Source organism: Desmodus rotundus, chromosome 9, assembly GCF_022682495.2.
Source record: "Desmodus rotundus isolate HL8 chromosome 9, HLdesRot8A.1, whole genome shotgun sequence".
Taxonomy (NCBI): Eukaryota; Metazoa; Chordata; class Mammalia; order Chiroptera; family Phyllostomidae; genus Desmodus; species Desmodus rotundus.
Genome location: NC_071395.1, coordinates 22,852,883 through 22,871,233, shown reverse-complemented (window position 1 = coordinate 22,871,233; position 18,351 = coordinate 22,852,883). Strand labels below are relative to the sequence as shown.

The following is an 18,351-nucleotide window of genomic DNA, read 5'->3' as shown; positions in this document are numbered from 1 at the left end:
ACTAAATAGACATTTCTGCAAAGACATATGGGTTTCCTAATAAACATAGGAAAAGACACTCAGCATCATTAGTCATTAGGCAAATTAAAAATCGAAATCACAAGGAACACATCACAGACACTATGACAGCTACAGTCAAAGAGACAGACAATCACAAATGCTGGAGAGAATGTAGAGAAATTGAAACTCTTATATGTTCCTATTGGGAATTTAAATGAAAAACATTTTGGCAGTTCCTCAACCTGTTAATTATAGCTACTATTGGATCAAAAGATTCCACCTATGAATATCTAACCATGAAAATGAAAATCGTTATTTATAAATCCTTGTATATAAAGGTTCATAACAGTATTATTCACAATAGCCAAGAAGTGGAAACAACCCAAACCAACTGATTAAAGGATAGGAAAGTGTGGTGTACTCATACAATGTAGTACTATTTTGGCAATAAAAAGGAATGAGGTACTGATAATGCTACAACATGAATAACTCTCAAAAACATTATTTGTGTGAGATACTGAGAAAGGCAGAATCTGGAAAGACAAAGGAGATTACGTAGTTTCCTGTGCCTGGAGGGTTTGAAGGGGGGCAGTTGAGTGACTGCCAATGGATACAAATTTTTCTTGGAGATGAGGAAAGTGCTCTACAATTACATTGCTTTGGGGGGGTGCTCTGTAAATAGAGTAAGTATAAAACTCAGTAAATACGCTAAAAACTATTGAAAGGTATACTTTACATGGGTGGACTTAATATTGTTTGAAATACATCTCAATAGAGCAGTTAATTTAAAAACAAACCAAATAGAGAAAATTGACAAAGTATAAAATTTGTTCTTTGGAAAATATGGGCCAGAACTATCAAGAAATATCCCTATAAAAAGAGACTACTCAAAAATACCAGTATCAGAGAGTAAAAGGTGACATCATTTTATATTGTATAGTCATTTAAAGAAAAATATGACTAATTTATACTAATAAGTTTAAGAACTGGCACCATTTGGATGAATGGCCATATTTCTAGAAAAAAATAGTTATCAAAACTGATACAGAAATGAAATAATTGTGCTTTCTAAATTTCTGAAATTTGTTGAAATCTCTTTTCATTGTTGTGAATTTATTCCTTTTTGTATTTTTACAGAATCTGTTGGGGTCTCAGGAAGGAGAGTGTGAAACATTATGCTGAACACGAAGTAGACATTTTGAGTAGAAAGGCAAGCATTTAAAGAAAAGTCAAAGATTTGAGACAGACACTTTTAATCTAATAAGAAAACATCACTTGATCCCTTTTAAATAAGAAGGTAGAATAAAATCAATTTTATTTATAGAGAAGTAGACTTAATCTCTGCTCTGCCATCTACTTGTGTGTAGCAAAATCAATGTACTATAGTTAAGCAAAAGTTAGCAAACACATGGCATAAAGACTAGGTAAAAGAATGTGTTTTTTAAATGTCTCTCACTTAGTGTATAATTCTAAAAAGAATTAGAACCAGCCACTGGCAGCAGAGCTAGTCATAAGACACTTCAGAAAACACAGGGAACAATGTGGTTCTGGGAGGTGACGAAACCCTAAGCACACAACTGCAGTCCGTTTTAAGTGCCTCCTTACATAGTGAGACGCAATAACAATATCAGCAATGTTGTGCCCCTTCAATAGTGTTGGTTTGTCTAGTTTCCGCAGGTAAAACTGTTCAACCCATGAAAACAAGACAGCCAATTTGTGTTTGTAGTCTCATCACAAGACATTTAATAAAATTTGCTTGGTGTGACAATGTGTTTATGAAAGCTGATAAGTTGGTAACTTCAGTGTAAAACCTATTTCATTTTTTATCTTTAAAGAATTACTGGATCATTAAATTAAATTTCATTCCTGTGGGCTGCACCAAACACAAAAAAACCACGCGTCTAAGTTCTGACTTCTGCATTTGAGTTGCTGGTTTCTTAATACAAAATCACAAAGCTGTACTCATGGATTATTCCACCTAATAATTATAGTTGACAATTACTATGGTGATATAAAAATTATTTAATGGGCCATCAACTAAAAGGTTGCTTTTGGCTTTTAACCTCATGGATTGGCTTCGTATGTTGAACAGATATTTTAATGATTGGTATTGTGATAAATAGTTAAAACAAATTAAGCCTATGCAAGAGGACCTATTAAATAATCTTATTCTTTGTTCTAGAAATGTAGTTGATAATTATTAGTATTCATGAGGATAATCAACCAGTCAATTATCTTTTTATAGATCCAACAGGCATTGTATCTCTAAATTCATTTTAAACACTATGTAGAACTACATTTTATTTGTACTTTAACATTTAGTAGGTACAAATAAAAGTCTAGGAAGAGAATACCACCATTATATAAATTGCTATAACACTGTTATAAACTAAATTGAGATATTTCAAATCCTGATGAATTCCCTTGGGCAAGATATTTAGCCCAAACCTAAGCTTTTCTGTCTGTGAAATGAAGACTATATAATATATATGTAATAAACATCTATATATGTAAATGTATAATTTATGTAGAAATGCATAATATATAAACATGTATAAAGTATAATGTATACTTATGTATATGTGTATAATATATATACATTTTATTTTATATCATTAGATTCAACATACCATACACTAATCAAAAAAATTGTGCAAGCCAAAGAACATCTGTGCATCACCCACAGACACAGACGAGAGTGTGGTCACAGCCAGAGGGAAGGGGGTTTGGGTCTTGGTGGAGGTGGGCAAAGGGGGGAAAATGGGAAAATATGTAATAGTGTCAACAATAAAAATAAAGTTTAAAAAATTAAAATAAAAATTAAATTAAATTAAAAGTCTGATTTGTTATATTTTGGAAGACATTTATTTACTTATTTAAATAATCATTTTTTGTATAAAACATATGCAACAAATTCAGATTTAAATTTAAGTCTGAATTAAATTTAAGTCTGAATTAAATTTATTCAGATTAAATAAATTAAAATTTATTCTTCTAATGAAATCTGTGTTTTTCTCTTTCAGCCTTAACTCTGCAGAATAGGGAATTTGTACATTTCCCACAGTGCTGTAATACGGATTAAATGAGTTAGTAACACATCCGGTGCTCAGAACAGTGCCTGGTACATAGTATGTATTCAACAGATGTTGGCTTTTATTGCATAATTTTCCCACTATGTGTTTTGTCAAGTGAGCAAATGCAAATACTACCTGTTGGATATTAAAGCTGAATAAGTCGTACCAAAATATTTAGCGAGTTCCACTACCTGTAGAAAGTGCAATCTTGTATTAGGTTCAGTGTATTTCTCTAACTCAGTTCCTAAAAAGGGTTCTGTTTACTTACTACACCAAGTAGATAAGATGTCTGTAAAGGTAAACAGAGCACAACTGAGCACTGCGTGATAAGTGTAAATCAGACAGAGTAATAGAACGCCCCTTCCTCTGCTCTCCTTACCACCATTTCCCTCCTATTACCAGCTCTTCATGTGGCTTGGGAAACACTTGAATCCCCACAGCTGGGTTAGGTACCCACTTCAGGGCTCTTCCAACACCCTTCGGTTTACTCCCCATTCTACCCTAGATCTGTTCATTCATTTTCTTCACTGGGTCTTGAGGATAAGGACTGTGTCCTTGTCCCTCCCCAATAACATTTACTGATTGCATAGTGCTTGGTACACAGCTGACTCTAAATCAAGAGTAGTTACATAATAAATGAAGATATTTTCTGAAGTGGGTAATTACTATGATTCAAATAGTTTTGAATTCTTCATTGTCTCTGTAATTTATTTCCCTATTTTATTCCTTGATAACAGACAGCTCTGGAATTCCAATCTGTAACTCAACTATGTACAACCTTGAATACAAACCTTTCACCAGGCAGCACAATCACTAGAATGGTGAATTACTAGAGTACTGTTCTAGGTAAACAGTCATCATGTTATATCATGTAACCGTCTGTCAAATACTTATATGAACAAAATATTCCCTGTGAAGTAACAGAAGACCAGACACAGCTAGAACTCTGAATTCCCACTCTGCCACTGACCTAATCTTTCTGAACCTTAGTTTTTCTGTCTGTAATGAGAACAGCAATATGTACTTTCAGAGTTACCATGAAGTTTTAAGATACTTGTCTAAACATTTTGGCATAAAGCAAGCATTAAAATACTATTGTTGTATATTAATTATGGAGTTTTGAGATATAAATTTATCTGAGAACTCCATGTTCCTTGTCTTTTGAATAAGAAGACTGCAAAAATAGCTCTGGCGTCCTTTGGTTTCACTTTGAATGTTCCACTTATTTCCAGGTTACGATTTTTATTCTGAGGCAAAAACAAGCTGACAAATTTCAACCTAATTGATCCTGCCTGATCCCTTTCCAAAAAGCCTAACAACACTCCCACCAAAGCAAGGACAAAGAGACACTTGCCATCTGTGTCATTTGTGAGTAGAGAGAAACAGTTTTCCTCAGTTCTACCTGTACACACGAGGCCTCCCTTATGTGGGTATACACAGCTCTGCCCATTGGTCTTCAGATAACGAAATCATGGTACTTAAAACCTCATGCGTTCTAAACACCATACAGACAGTAGAATTAAACAACAATTGAGAATTCAGCATCTTTCTGAAGAGTTCACAACTTAGTTTATATCTAAATTAAACAGACAGACATGACACATTTTGATATACAGCAGCTGGGAGCATGATCTCATGATTTACTCCCTAGAAGAAAAGATCCCTTCATATGAGGGGCATTTTTAGCTCAATTATTACTATTGTGAATATCCATGTTTTGACATTGTTCAGTAACTATACAGTTAATGTTAATATGTGACTTTAAGCGGCACAGAGACTGTAATTTGTCTTCATGGTGTGATGTTTGAAGCATCAGTCTCCCCCTTTGCATCCTTCACTTCAATCTGTTTCCATAACAACCACTGGGATATATTTTTAATGATTTTGCCTTTTTATAAAAATCAAAGCTCTTGAAGGCATAATGTCTTTTATTTAATTTCCCTCATTTGTTTTTTATAGTTATAGTAAAAATTTAGATTTTATTCACTATTGCCTTTGGCAGTACTTAGTAAAAGCTTTGTAACAGCTATTATAAACAATAACTTATAAATGATCAAATAAGAAATAATTAAAAGGAGAAAGAAAATGAGTTTTTAAAAATCCTGAAAGCTCTAACTGCCCTGATATAATTTACTTTTAGAATGTATCAGTGCCATTGCACAATAAACAACTGGCCCTCTCGCTCAGGGACTAAAAGAAATAAGGGTGAGCCAGTTGAAAGTGAGTCAATAGGTTTACTGAGAAACTTAATATACTCATACTCCTCTTTCTATTTACCTCATATTTGGTTTCTAAGAGAGGTTAAGCTTGTGGGGCAATGCCAGTCCATTCATTTGCTGTAGGCTTATATGTGATTTTCTTTAACCTGGTTAAACTAAAAGTAGACAATGGGAAAACCTGGAGGGTAAGGCAGATGACTCCGGTAAACATCAACTGGTAAACATCATTTCTTATTAAGGACAAATTATATTTCATTCTCTTATGCTTCAAGAAGACTATCTGCGATATTTAAAATTCTATGCAAAGACAGAATCTTCTCACAACAGAAGGTACTTTCTACAATCATACTCTTTCCTTCTAAAACTTTAACTCCGTGTGTCACAGAAATCATCTCAGAATTCTTTGATTTTTATAATTCATTCTTCCATATTTTAAGGCATCTAGCATTTCTATTAAGAAGAAGGTATTTCATATATGAAATATTGTACTTAATAGACTTAGTGAACAAGAAAGCAATCTCATTTTTGTTCAGTAAATGCTCTCTGCTCAAACTGTTTATCCATTCCACAAATTGTATTAAGTCCCTCTTCTGTTCCACACACCAGAGATATAGAGGTAAATAGGACAGATCTCCTCTTTTTTTCACTTTTTAGTCTAGTGTAAAAATATAGAAAATAAACCAACATGTATTCATACCTCTATAAATATTTTCAGATAAAGATGAGTTTATGAAAAAGCAAGCCAGAATTGGCAGGGAGTGAATGCGTGCAATATTGGGATCAACTCTATTCAAGACTGTTATGGTAGATAGGCCAAGCTCTGAATAAAGAAGCTGGCTATGAAAGGATCTAGGGAAAGAAACTTGTAGGCACACAATCTAGACCATTAATAATACACATATGGTCCTCATACCTGTGTCCTTAATTTATAAAATAAAATCATCTACATATTACTAATTTATGAAGCACATTGTTTTCTCCCTCAGTTTTATTTGTTAACACCAGTGCATAAAGATAGTTGAGTTGGATCAAATTTTATGGTCACTTATCAAAAGGATGTAATTTTCCACTCCAATTTGTTGATTTTTACGTTTTAGATTCAATATACCATACTGCAATCAATTCAATCAGTTCCATTGGTGAATATTAGGATGGCAAATAATTTAAAATATTTTGTTAATTTTAATACAAAATACTTCAACCTACTAGACTTTGATATGGCTATTTCCAAAAGCAAATGATACACACCCCACCTCATTTTTATAAGTTCTGGCAAAGAATAAGAAAACAATGTGTTATACTCCTCTGTCTATAGCAAAAGATCCACCTGACTTACTTTCCTTTCGGTTTTCATCAAATTTTGCTCTTTTGTGATATTGTTGTTTTTTTAATGTTAATATCTCTTGTAAATGAAAGTTAGGTGAATTCTATGCATTTATTTATTTTATGTGTGGTATCCAGGGGATTCCAGTGTTCATTTAATCATATGGAATGGAATTCTAGAAAGTCTGAAGTTTAGTGGCTTATATTCTACATTACACAAATGTGTAATTGGGCTGGTTTAATATAAATCAAAAGAAATAATAGTGCAGACTGTGAGCCATGAGAACAACAAAAAAGCTGATGATAATGTTGTGACTCTTCCATTAAAATAACAATCCAACTACATGCTTCTAAAGGAAGTCAAAATAAAGCACATTGTTTTGATTTTTCATAGGCTTAATAAATATGAAACTTGAACCTTCAACATAACTCTTTTATTTTTAAAACAAAAGATTATGACATAATTAAACATAAATCATTTTAGATGCTTGTTTTACTTATACTTGTCAGATTGTGTAAAGAGGTACTTTGTCCAGTAGCTTCAAATTTGATTTTTGAAGGTGTATTATCAATAAGATATTTCTTTAGTAATAAGAAAAGTTAAATAACTCTCCTGAGTAACAAGTCAGAGGGGTGAATTGCTGAACCTGACTTCTGTCTGATTTTAAATTCTAAGATTTTTCTAATTTGCTATAAACTCTCTAGGGGTATAGTCAGTATAAGGTGCTTTGTTTTGGTTTTTAACATTATCTGGTAAACACAGAGGCCCTGTGCTCAAGACCGTGGCCCCACTGACCGAGATGGGAGAAACAGGGATCCCTGAATTCATAGCTGGTCAGTCGTGAGCAAAAGCAAACCTTCATCATATTCAGGTGTTGAAATGTATGAGTTTACTTCTTAAAGCTCGTATTCTTAATTTTCACTCTGAATACTAAGCTTAGACCATCAGCTCTAAATCTGTTCTTCTAAATTCTGTTTTAAGGTGTTAGAGCTGGGCACCTAATAACTCTCTCTAAGAGCTATAGCAAATTAGAAAAATCTTAGAATTTAAAATCAGACAGAAGTCAGGTTCAGCAGTTCACCCCTCTTACTTGTTACTCGTTAGAGTTATTTAATTTTTGACTGACAGTATTTTCAAGGGTAGTATGAAAACGACAGTATCACTTCTCGTATCGGTGTAAACCTAGAAATTAGAGGATCTGGGCCCTGGTGCTTTTCAGTGAATTATGTGAATTCTTAACAACATCTCTCTTTCCTTACCATTTGGATAATTAAATTTGTATTGTGGGGGAGGGGACCACAGTCTTGGGCTGAGCAGGATGAATTACCATTACAGACTAGAATTTCTGATGTCCGCGTGATGCCACTGCTTGGAACTGACCTAGTCCGTAGCGTGGGGGACCCAGCTAGAGGCCTGCGAGCCTTTGCTGACTCACTGGTTTCTTTACAGGCCCTGATTCTCCTGGAAGGGTCCACAGCACAACAAGGGGCGTTAAGAAGTAGACCAGTGAGCTATCCTTGAATAAAGCATGAGCTCTGCAATCCCAGCCAGCCGCTGTGCCCCTTCCCAGATTCACCACTGAACTGGTGACTGAAAGGCCAAGGTTACTCCCAGTGGGAAAGTGCTGTTGAGATGGCTGGGATGCCTGGGTAGTGGTTCCTGCCGCTTTGGGCTGTGCTTCACAAGAGCCAGGGTCCCACTCTTGGGCTACTCTGGACTTTGCTGACAAAAAGTACGCCTTCTGTCTGGTTTGGGGCAGATCCTAGGAACTTCCTGCATTAGCCAGTGTGAGCAGCTGTCAACTTACTGGAGGAAAAAAACTGCCTTGAAATTTGGAGGAGCTTCAATATCGTTTATCTTTCACTTCACTTTGTCTGAAATAAGTACTTGGTTTTATTAAAAGGATTCCAATAAAACATGTTAAAGGAAAAAAAAATTTGTATTGTATACATCTCAGCATGGTTGTGAGCTATAACAAAAAATAAAGATTGCTTTGAAAATTATAAAGCTTTATACCTATCTCTGACTACAAATCATTTTCATTTGTTTTAGTCATATGCATTACATACTTTTCCTTGAAAGTTTTTTATCTCGTCTCTCCTCTTCCCTCTTTCGTACATCAGCAAGCACCTCAATCCAGACCACGTACAGAAGGGGGGAAAAGGTAAACACAGAAGTGAAGCAGCAAATCACTTTACCAAACACGTAGTGACACACCGAGAGCCCATTTATGGCCTGGAAGAATCACTATTGATTATAGGAAAGTGCTTTTCTCTGGAGTTGTTGCTGACTACCTCCAACGACATTTTTTGCATCTTCCTATTTTGACTTTCATAGATTTTTTTCCTCAGAAAATCTTTCACCTTCCTATTTCTGATTCTTATGATCTCCTTTGCTTTCAAGTTTAATATCGAAACTCTAATTCAATTCAGCAAATTGCTTAGGGGTATAGTCAGTATAAGGTGCTTTGTTTTGGTTTTTAACATTATCTGGTAAACACAGAGGCCCTGTGCTCAAGACCGTGGCCCCACTGACCGAGATGGGAGAAACAGGGATCCCTGAATTCATAGCTGGTCAGTCGTGAGCAAAAACAAACCTTTATCCTATTAAGGTGTTGAAATGTATGAGTTTACTTCTTAAAGCTCGTATTCTTAATTTTCACTCTGAATACTAAGCTTAGACCATCGGCTCTAAATCTGTTCTTCTAAATTCTGTTTTAAGGTGTTAGAGCTGGCCACCTTCCAACCAGATTTCTCCTTTGCCATCTACCTCTTGGGCAGGTTGTGCCGATGCCAATGCTACAGAAAAGTAAACTACAGGGGGAGAGAGAGAGGATTCACTTCTTGCTGACCCTCAGTTTCTCTTAGTGTCATCCCAGTGAGGTTTCTCTAAATTAGCAGGAAAATTTGGTTCTGTTTGTTTTTTGTTTGGTTGGTTGTTTCACTCTTCTTGAACCATCTTTGTTGCCCCTCCCACTTGAATATATAAGGATTGAGAAGTGCATCCCCTTCAGGAGTCTGGGTCCTTGATCCTCAGAGTCCCTCTTCTGAACCACAGTGCGTCCTCCAGCAGCCGAGAAGCATCCCTCCTAAGTCTGAGGTGCAGTTCTGAGGGACCCCTCCTCAGCTCCTTAGGTTCCAGTAACTCCAGCCTCCTCCCTGTGCTATTCTTCTGCATGGTGGTTGTTACTTCTTGCTATTTCTAAACTTGTGTATACCTTCTTGACATTTTCAGTGTTCCAACAGCAGATTAAATAATTTTCCAAATTATATTATCTGTAAAAATGACTGGTTTCTGTTTTCCTAAGAGTACCTTAACTTTTGTGACTATCCCAATACAGATATTGGTAGCGAAAGAAAGCCTGTGCTATCATAACAAAATCTAAACTATGCAGTGCTCACTTAATGGTTGGGCAGTGGGTGGCCAGGAAACAAATTTCATCGGGAGAAAGCCCCATCTGCACGATGGTTTGACAAAACTCTGAGTAAAGCTGCTGTTTCAATAAACCTGAGTAGCAGACAGTGGGACTGCTGGGCTGGCAAAAGTCAGAATAGATGGAAAACAAAACAATAATGCATGTTGACTACTACTGGCTACATTGTGCAAGGTGTTATAAAAGAAATACGAGCTCAGAAATGAATAAGCTAGTAAAAGTACAACAGATCTAACCAGGCATAGACAGAATTCAGACATTTCAGAGCTTATTGGACAAAATATCTGGCTTCTTCTAAACCCCACATGGTAGGACATGGCATTGTAAGTGTTGAGTAGCAACCATCCAATAAAAATTTACATTTGAATAAAGTGACTCAAGGCAAATATGAGATTTAGAGCTGAAGTAAAACTTCTCATTTGAACAAAGTATCTCTGGTAAACATCAGGTTAAGTAGGAGGTGGAGGGATTGAGCAAAAAGGAAAAAGGACTCATGGACATGGACAACAGTGTGGTGACTACTGGGGGCAGGGGAATATAGGGGACTGAATGGTAATGGGAAAAAAAAGACAATAAAGATTAAATTTTTAAAAAATGTGCTCCACCTTCCTATTTGTCAAGAAAATATCACCTTGAGAGAGAAACATGGGAGAAGAGGAAGTCAGGGCAGCCAAGAAAGAGTTCACTTGGGCACTTGACTGTCAGGAGACAAATAGATCCCAGCCCCATGAATATGTCAGAGGGCTGTAGTAGTACAATACCGCGATCCCAGAAATATGAATCTTGAAATATTTAAGACTTACAACAATCTTGGTCCCATAATTTCACCAAAACAGGAAAAAATATTTCAGGCTATACAGCCTTCAATAGGCATTTCACCTGTGAACAAGCAGAATAATAGAAAAGGAAGAACTTCCCAGGGCCATGACCGTAGTCTAGGGAGAACCATGTACAAGGGAGACGGACCAAGCCTATTCAGGGATCCTCCCTGACCTCTCCTTTAGGAAGGCTTTATAATGCCCATCCAGTAGGATTTCACCTCTGATTTCCACATGTATCTGATCCTTTCTCTTCCCAAGCATGAGCGTTCATTGTGGTTTCCTCTTCCTACTCCTTATCAGTATATTGGGTATAAATGTGTGCTGGGAGCTGGTTGCAAAACATAGGTAATTCACCACAGACTTGAGCTGAATCCAGTGACTGAAAGAATGTTTAATGATCCCTCTTGGGATATAATAATCCTTTCTCATGAGAAAGTAGGAGCATGACATGAATATTTGGCAACTAGAAAGAGGGACTGTGGAGAAAATGGACTAGATGCTCAACTAATTCCATCTGCTTTTCCTGGTCACATAGCTGCCTAACATTTACCAGCCTCTCTTACAGTTCGGATGCGGCCAGCAGACTAGGTTCTGTCCAATGGAAGGATGTCCATACATTCAAGGCTGCTCCATAATAGTCCATGCACAATGGCCCATGTAGTCCCTAGTTTGTCTTCAGTGAGCTAAGAGGCCACATGTGTAAGAAGGCAGCATCAAAAGATGAAAAGATTCTGTATCCCTGAATCTGCTATTCATTACCTGAATCTATTTAACAGTGAAACATCAAGGAGAGCACATGACCTATGACATAAGAAAGAAATATTTGATTTTTCTATGTTAAGAAACTAAGTTTTTGAGGATATGTTACAGTGGCTGAAGTTTATCCTCCAACAAAGCATTAGATTTTAACGGATTAGTTACTGGATTTAATTAAATTGGGAACTTGGTGTCTTTTTCTTTCTATTAAAACTGTGTTTGAATGGGAAGAAAATGTCATCAAGAAAGTGAGATAGTACCACATAGTAGAAAAAGCCTTGGCTGGAGAAGCCTACCTAGCCTCAAGTAATCCTTTTATCATTAACTAGCTAAATGACACTTGTGAAGTCAATTAATTTCTCTGGGCCACACATCTGTAAAATGAAGCTAATATTAGGTTACCCAATTACAAGAGAAAGCCAAGCCAAATGTTTGCTTAAGGTTTTTTATGGTTTTGATCTCTGATTCTATGAAATAGGAATTAAGCACTAAAGCCACTTTAATGAAAGCACTGAAGTCTTTTTTTTATTTAAAAATTTTTAGCTACTGCATGATACCTGACAAAGTCCAGCTTTATGAATAAATAATGTGTAACACGTGTTTCAATGATGCTAACACATTCCAAGCAGTTTTATTTAAAATAATAATTTATAAAAAATGAGATGAAACAGTGTGATAATTTCAAAGCATCTATTCCCTAGAACTTTGACCTTCCAATTGCTTTGCACACATTTCTCCACACCCTCAGCCCACTCACAACCCTAAGATGAGGAAATTAAGCAAGACTTCCACAACCACATGTTTTGTCAATGGAAGCCTGTTCCTTGAGATGGTTTCTCTTATATCCACTCGATGTTTGCTCAAGATCATTATTTCTATGCAAAATAACAGAAATTACCAAGTGACTCAAAAATTAAAAACAAGCCTAAAATCTTTGCTCATATTTAATTATATGTTCATCAACTGATAAATTAGGCTAATGAAAACACTTATTTTTATAACAGGTAAAACAATAACTAAAATTTTTCTAATCTGTTGAAAGAAAACTTACAGACTAAATGGAATTTTCCTTCTTTAAATCAAAATGAAGAATGTTGCAGCAAAAATCTAAACAAAGAGCATATAAACCCCCTTTTGCTAATGAGTTTTCTTTTCCTAATCACTGCAAAATAATGGCTACTTGAAGCTGAGCATTTAAACGTAAAACAGATAACTAAACATAAAGGACTATAGTATTGTATTGTTTTCAAATCACTTTTGTAATTATTTAATTCATACTTTCATATAAAATTATAATTTTGAATCCCTTTTTCGGACATTTTGTAATGTATATTAAAATGTGTGATTCTGATTTTTCATTGTTTGGGGGTAACTCCACTTGTTTTGCTCCATCGATTCTACTGCACAAGTATAGGATACAAGATATATACTAAACATCTAACATCCATGACACAAAGGAAGGGCAAAAAAATAGAAAGAAAAAATTGTTTAATCTGAATTAAACATATTATTATATGACATTGATATTACTATTAACATCCATTAACTAAACAATTTATAGGAGCAATACAATACAAATGCAAACACTCTTGTAAAGAAGAATGTGTTCTTAGAAAGTCATCCCTCTCCCCATTTCCTTAGTATCCATTTACACAAGAGCTATTTTGAGGTAAAAATAACTTTTCACTCACCAATGCGGAGGTTTGTGAGGCATCAGCCAAATCCCCTGAGATCTCAGGTGTTCGGGTGTTGTTTGGAATTCTGTGAGGGTTACGGGCTATCGCTTCACACCAGCCCAGCATTTTCTCCTTCCTCTTATCCCTTTTCAATTTCTGAAATTCTGAAAATAATTTACATTCCCTGAAACAGGTCACTCATTTTAGTTGTCTATTTTTGGAAAATGTACATAACTTCAATTAAATAAGCAATTGAATGAAATACCAGTGGAGACATTTTATTTTAACCAGAGGCTATGGGGAAGAATAGAATATGCTGATTATTAAAAATATCCCAGAGCCACAGAGGAATGAAAACAGTATACATCTATTCAATGAGCTTAATGGGCTTACCCCAATTTATGACCCTTCTAGACTGTGGGAATTCCTTGCATCAGGTTCTAAGTGTTATCTTCAGGAATCAGTTTATAATATGTTCTTAACTTGGGAGCTAAGAACAAACCCAGTTCCAGATATAGCTCCCTATTCAATGACATCTGACATTTGACACAGATTTTCAGCTGAATGGCCTACAAACGCAGAATAACTTGAACACAGGCCAGTGACAAAGATTACTCATTCTAGCAATGTATGACTATCTACCGTGTAAAGTTCTTCCAACAAAAGAAGGAAAATTTTAGTGCAAACATGGTGAACTTAGTATATGGCATCAATTACAAGTACAATGTTTAAAAAATGATAATTTTAAAAATCTCCTTGCTGTCTCATGAGTACAAATATTCTACAACTCTTTCTAGCTTTCTAGAACTTCCCATTTGGGGAAATTTTTTTTGGTCTTTGAAAAAGTATATCAACAATGACTTTTAACATAATGGAGAAAACATTCTTTCCCTTGTAAAGTTTTACAGCCTACTTTTCCACTCCACCACCCTCAGTAATTAGAAATAGTTTATTGCAGGTCTTTAGTTAAATGTATTACACTGTCAATTAAATATCAAAAATAATGTGGAGTAATTATTTTTCACAGCATCAAAAGCAATTAGCAATCTGGTGGTTTATAACATTTCAGGGATTCATAATAGCGCATTTCATAGCACTACAAAAAGTAACATAAAGAAAGGTTGCACTAACAGATTGATGAGTTATTACTCTAAAGGATAAAATATTCAAGTTAAATGGATCCAAACAATGTAAATAGGGAAGTTATAAAAATTTTAATAAAAATTAAGTCTAAGATATTTGACGGAATGGATTTCTTAATAAGGCTGGTGATCTGAGTGAATCATTCATTTGAGGTACCGCGAAATGGTGAGGGACCTTGAAAACAATTGTTTAAATGAGAAACACATTATTAATGCTTGCCCTTTCAAACACATTGCTTGAGATTTTATTGAAAATTCTTATCTATGTTATGCCAAATCTGCATATCCAGCTAATTTGCCCTCTACAACAAGTAAATATTTCTGCATTCCCCAACACAGTATCTTGGTTACTCATCAGCTTTAAATTACATTTCTTGAAGTGTGCAAAGAGTAGATGAAAATTAGTATCTTTATTCAAAGGCAAGGAATCATTATGCTATGATTCATAATGACCAAAACAGTATAATCAAGTATAAACAAATATTCTACTTGTAAATCATTTGCCACTAATTCTTTGAAAATTTTAAGTTGCTAATTAAATAGCACTTTCATACTTATAATAAAATGGTGAATTCATGCATGAATAAAAAGCATAATAAAGTGGCCCATAAAATGATATCAGTACCCATTCTGGGATGTGTTTTTAAAGCCTGCTACCTTCTTATTTCCCATTCAGTGCCAGAGATTAAAAGAAACAGTTAAATTTCACTTGCAGCATGCTTTTGTGGCGACGGTGGTGGTCATAGCCACGTTCCTCCTGACTCAGTCAACATTAATCCACAAGGGTTTGCTGAGCCCCTGGCATATCATAGATACTGAAGGAGGCACGGAAGAGTCACAAGATGAGGATTACTTTCATTTTTGACTCGAGTTAAATTCATTGCGATATTCTAGACAATTTTAAAAGAATAACTAAGATCCTTCTGACTCATTCAATTTTAGATTTGCAAACTTAAATTTGTTAAACACCACAGTGACTTCCAGCTCCTCTTGATCTTAGATGTCTTGCCTGAAGTTGGCTTGTGCAAAACATCCTTCTGAACTGTTTCGATGAATTGCTATCAACATGTCACCATGACAGAGCTATTCAACTTCTGCTTACAATCGCTGAAGTCGTGTAATAAAGTGTCAACCGCACTGCAGTTTTGTTTTGCATGTAACAGGTATTATCTTAATTCTAGAATGATTAGGTAGGCTAAATAATTCAATAAGATAAGGACAAACTTCTTTTTTAACCTAAACTGTGTGTTCATAATCATCATGGAATGTTTCCCATGGACACTGTACTACTATTCTCTGTTGTGGGAAAACAGAAAAGAAACATGATATAAGGCTATGGTCTGGAAGTCTGCAAAGCTTATAATTGGACATGGACATATTCATAGGAATATTTACAAAGGAAGTTGAATTTGTGAAATGACAGGTGGAATCTAACTACAAGCTTCACTTCAGCTTTTTATTATGTGAATGAAGAATATATGAGAATGTAGAAACAGCCTATGGTGGTTGCAATTCTACATCTGGACATTCACATCACATTGTAACAGAGGCATTTTGTCTATGACTTACTCTGTGTAATATTCACCCACTGACTTTACCGGTACCTTAGAATCAAAGAATTATATCAGGAAGAAACCAAAGTTTAATGGCCTCAGAAGAACTAGCATTGGTGGAGGAAAATTGAAACAGAGAGAGGTGAGGGGAAAAAAGTGAAATTACCACGTCATCCCATAAATTCTTGAGGGTAAGAAACTCTGATACCTGCTTGCTCAAGACAATATCTTCTTTTCTGTTATCACAAAACACTCAGACTTTAGGTCATATTTAAAATAAATCTTTTTTTGCACCATTGATGATAAAGTAGAGAGCCTTGAAAGAGTTTAGGTGATTTGAGATAATTGAAGAGTTAACAATGTTGATTGCTGGGCCTCTGCAGACCAGCATCCTTCCTACACAGGTCTAAAGTACTTATCATATTCTTGGGCATAAGAAGGTACTGTCAGTCAGAAGGGTAGGCAAATTTTGAGCATTTATAATTAACCCTAAAGCACTTTAAACTGCAAGTATCATTAGTATTATATCAGAATAGGAAAGTGGTCATTAAGCATTCATGTTAATTGCTATCTAATCATTGAACCAAGCTAATATGAGATGCAGCAATGAGCAAGTTATTTAACGATCACAGGAAATTGAGATTTAACTAAGCTTAATTTTTAATATGCTACTTCAAGCAGATATTTAACTTAATAAATAGGAGCACAGTCCATTCTCTGTGAACTAAAATGACAACAAATTAAAATTAGGAAGAAAAAAATTGCAAGGCAATTGGGTATATCTCATGGAGAATAATTTACTTTTAATTCAGAAGCCATGTTCTGAGCACTGCCTTTGTGTGAGCCACTGTGCTCGAAAGTATTAGTAAAGGCATTAAAGAGATTTAGAGTTCAGACTTAACATGACAAGTAGACCAACCAACTTTTGACACTGTGATGAGTTCTACGAAAACTTTGAGAAAAGACATTTGATTTAGCACCAGCTGAAGAAGAAGGTTGATTTTGGATGACTCTCCAAAGAAAATGAAATTACAAATAATTTACATGAGAATTACAATTTTTGCTATTCCAAAGGCGTCAGCCACTACCAGCTGTGTACACAACTCCAGGGGACATCATTCACATTGTAATCTATGTAAATAGTGCTGGGCTCCAAGGGTTGCTCCTCAAGTAAAACACTACGTGAAGGGTGTGCCTGGAGTCGTGCGATGCGGCAGGAAGAAAGCCCAACTGATTGTTCCTACTGAGGCTTATTACACTTACTGTACCCAAGTCTAATGTGATTTAATCTTAAAATAAAAAACTCTTTTCCCCACAGGAAAAAAAAATGCAGTTGCTTGCCTCAACTTTGCCTTCCACCTCCTCGACTATTTCCTTTTGAAAATTTCCCCACTCTGTGTCATATCCAGTAAAGTAGAGGTAAGGGCCTGGCCAGATACCGCCCCTGTTCACCACACACACACGTACCTGGGAGAGTCCCCACCACCACCTCCACTCATACAGATAGTCATCCTCAAATTTGAGTCTTCAGAATAGTCCTTGTCCAAAAATTTGAAAGGATTTTTCACTTGAAAATTTGAGAAATTTGGCTGTATATTTTTTTAGCTTAGTGTCATTAAGAAATGTTGTATCTCAACTATTGAACATATTCTTCCCCCAGAAAAACAATGAAGTTCAATCTCCATTATGAAAGAACCCACTTGCAAGTAAAAGGAGGAAGGGGCAGTTAGAAATATGTTTCCCTGACTCATAAAACTGCATCTTTCTGAGAATTAATCTTTGTTCCTTGGAGGTGTGCGTGTATGCATGTTTGTGTGAGTCCCAAGAGTTCTCCCTAGATGCTCGGAAAACTATTAACACCAACTGCTTCTCCGGAACCCTGCTCTTGGAGACTTGGAGTATTAAAAACTACCAAGGACTACCTACTGGGAGTAAAGTTTGAAAGTCTTTAGACCAGGTAGTCTTTAGACAAGGTAACTATATTTGTTAAATTTACTGTTATGAAATAGAAACATGTCCTGGGGACCTTCTGATTTCTATGAGTAGGATGTGAGGTTTCTCAAATGCAGAGTTCATACTTTTACTCTACAATGTGGTACACTATCTGACATAGAGCCCAATAAATAATTGTGGACAACAAAATGAATGATAAGATAAAGAAGAGCTCTTCTTCTTTGGGTTCAGTTAGGAAATGGGGAGAAGCATGAGGGGACTCATAATGAAGGTTTAAATTCTTAAGTGTTTGCTTAGACTAGAGGAGAGATATATTTAGTCCATAGTTTCCTTTTTGAAAATTCTCCCTCTACCTTGCAATCCTTTTGGAAGCACCAGTCTTTCTGTGAAGTCTTACAAG

The 18,351-nt window shown here is 35.5% G+C and overlaps 1 protein-coding gene across 1 annotated transcript in view; it reads right to left on the bottom strand.

Moving 5' to 3' along the window:
- Window positions 1-18,351, bottom strand: part of MARCHF1 (membrane associated ring-CH-type finger 1) — a 538,948-nt gene that overhangs the window by 225,151 nt on the left and 295,446 nt on the right. Inside the window, 1 exon segment of the mRNA XM_071219163.1 lies at window positions 13,319-13,467. Coding sequence (XP_071075264.1) covers window positions 13,319-13,429 — 111 coding nt within the window. The 5' untranslated portion in view covers window positions 13,430-13,467.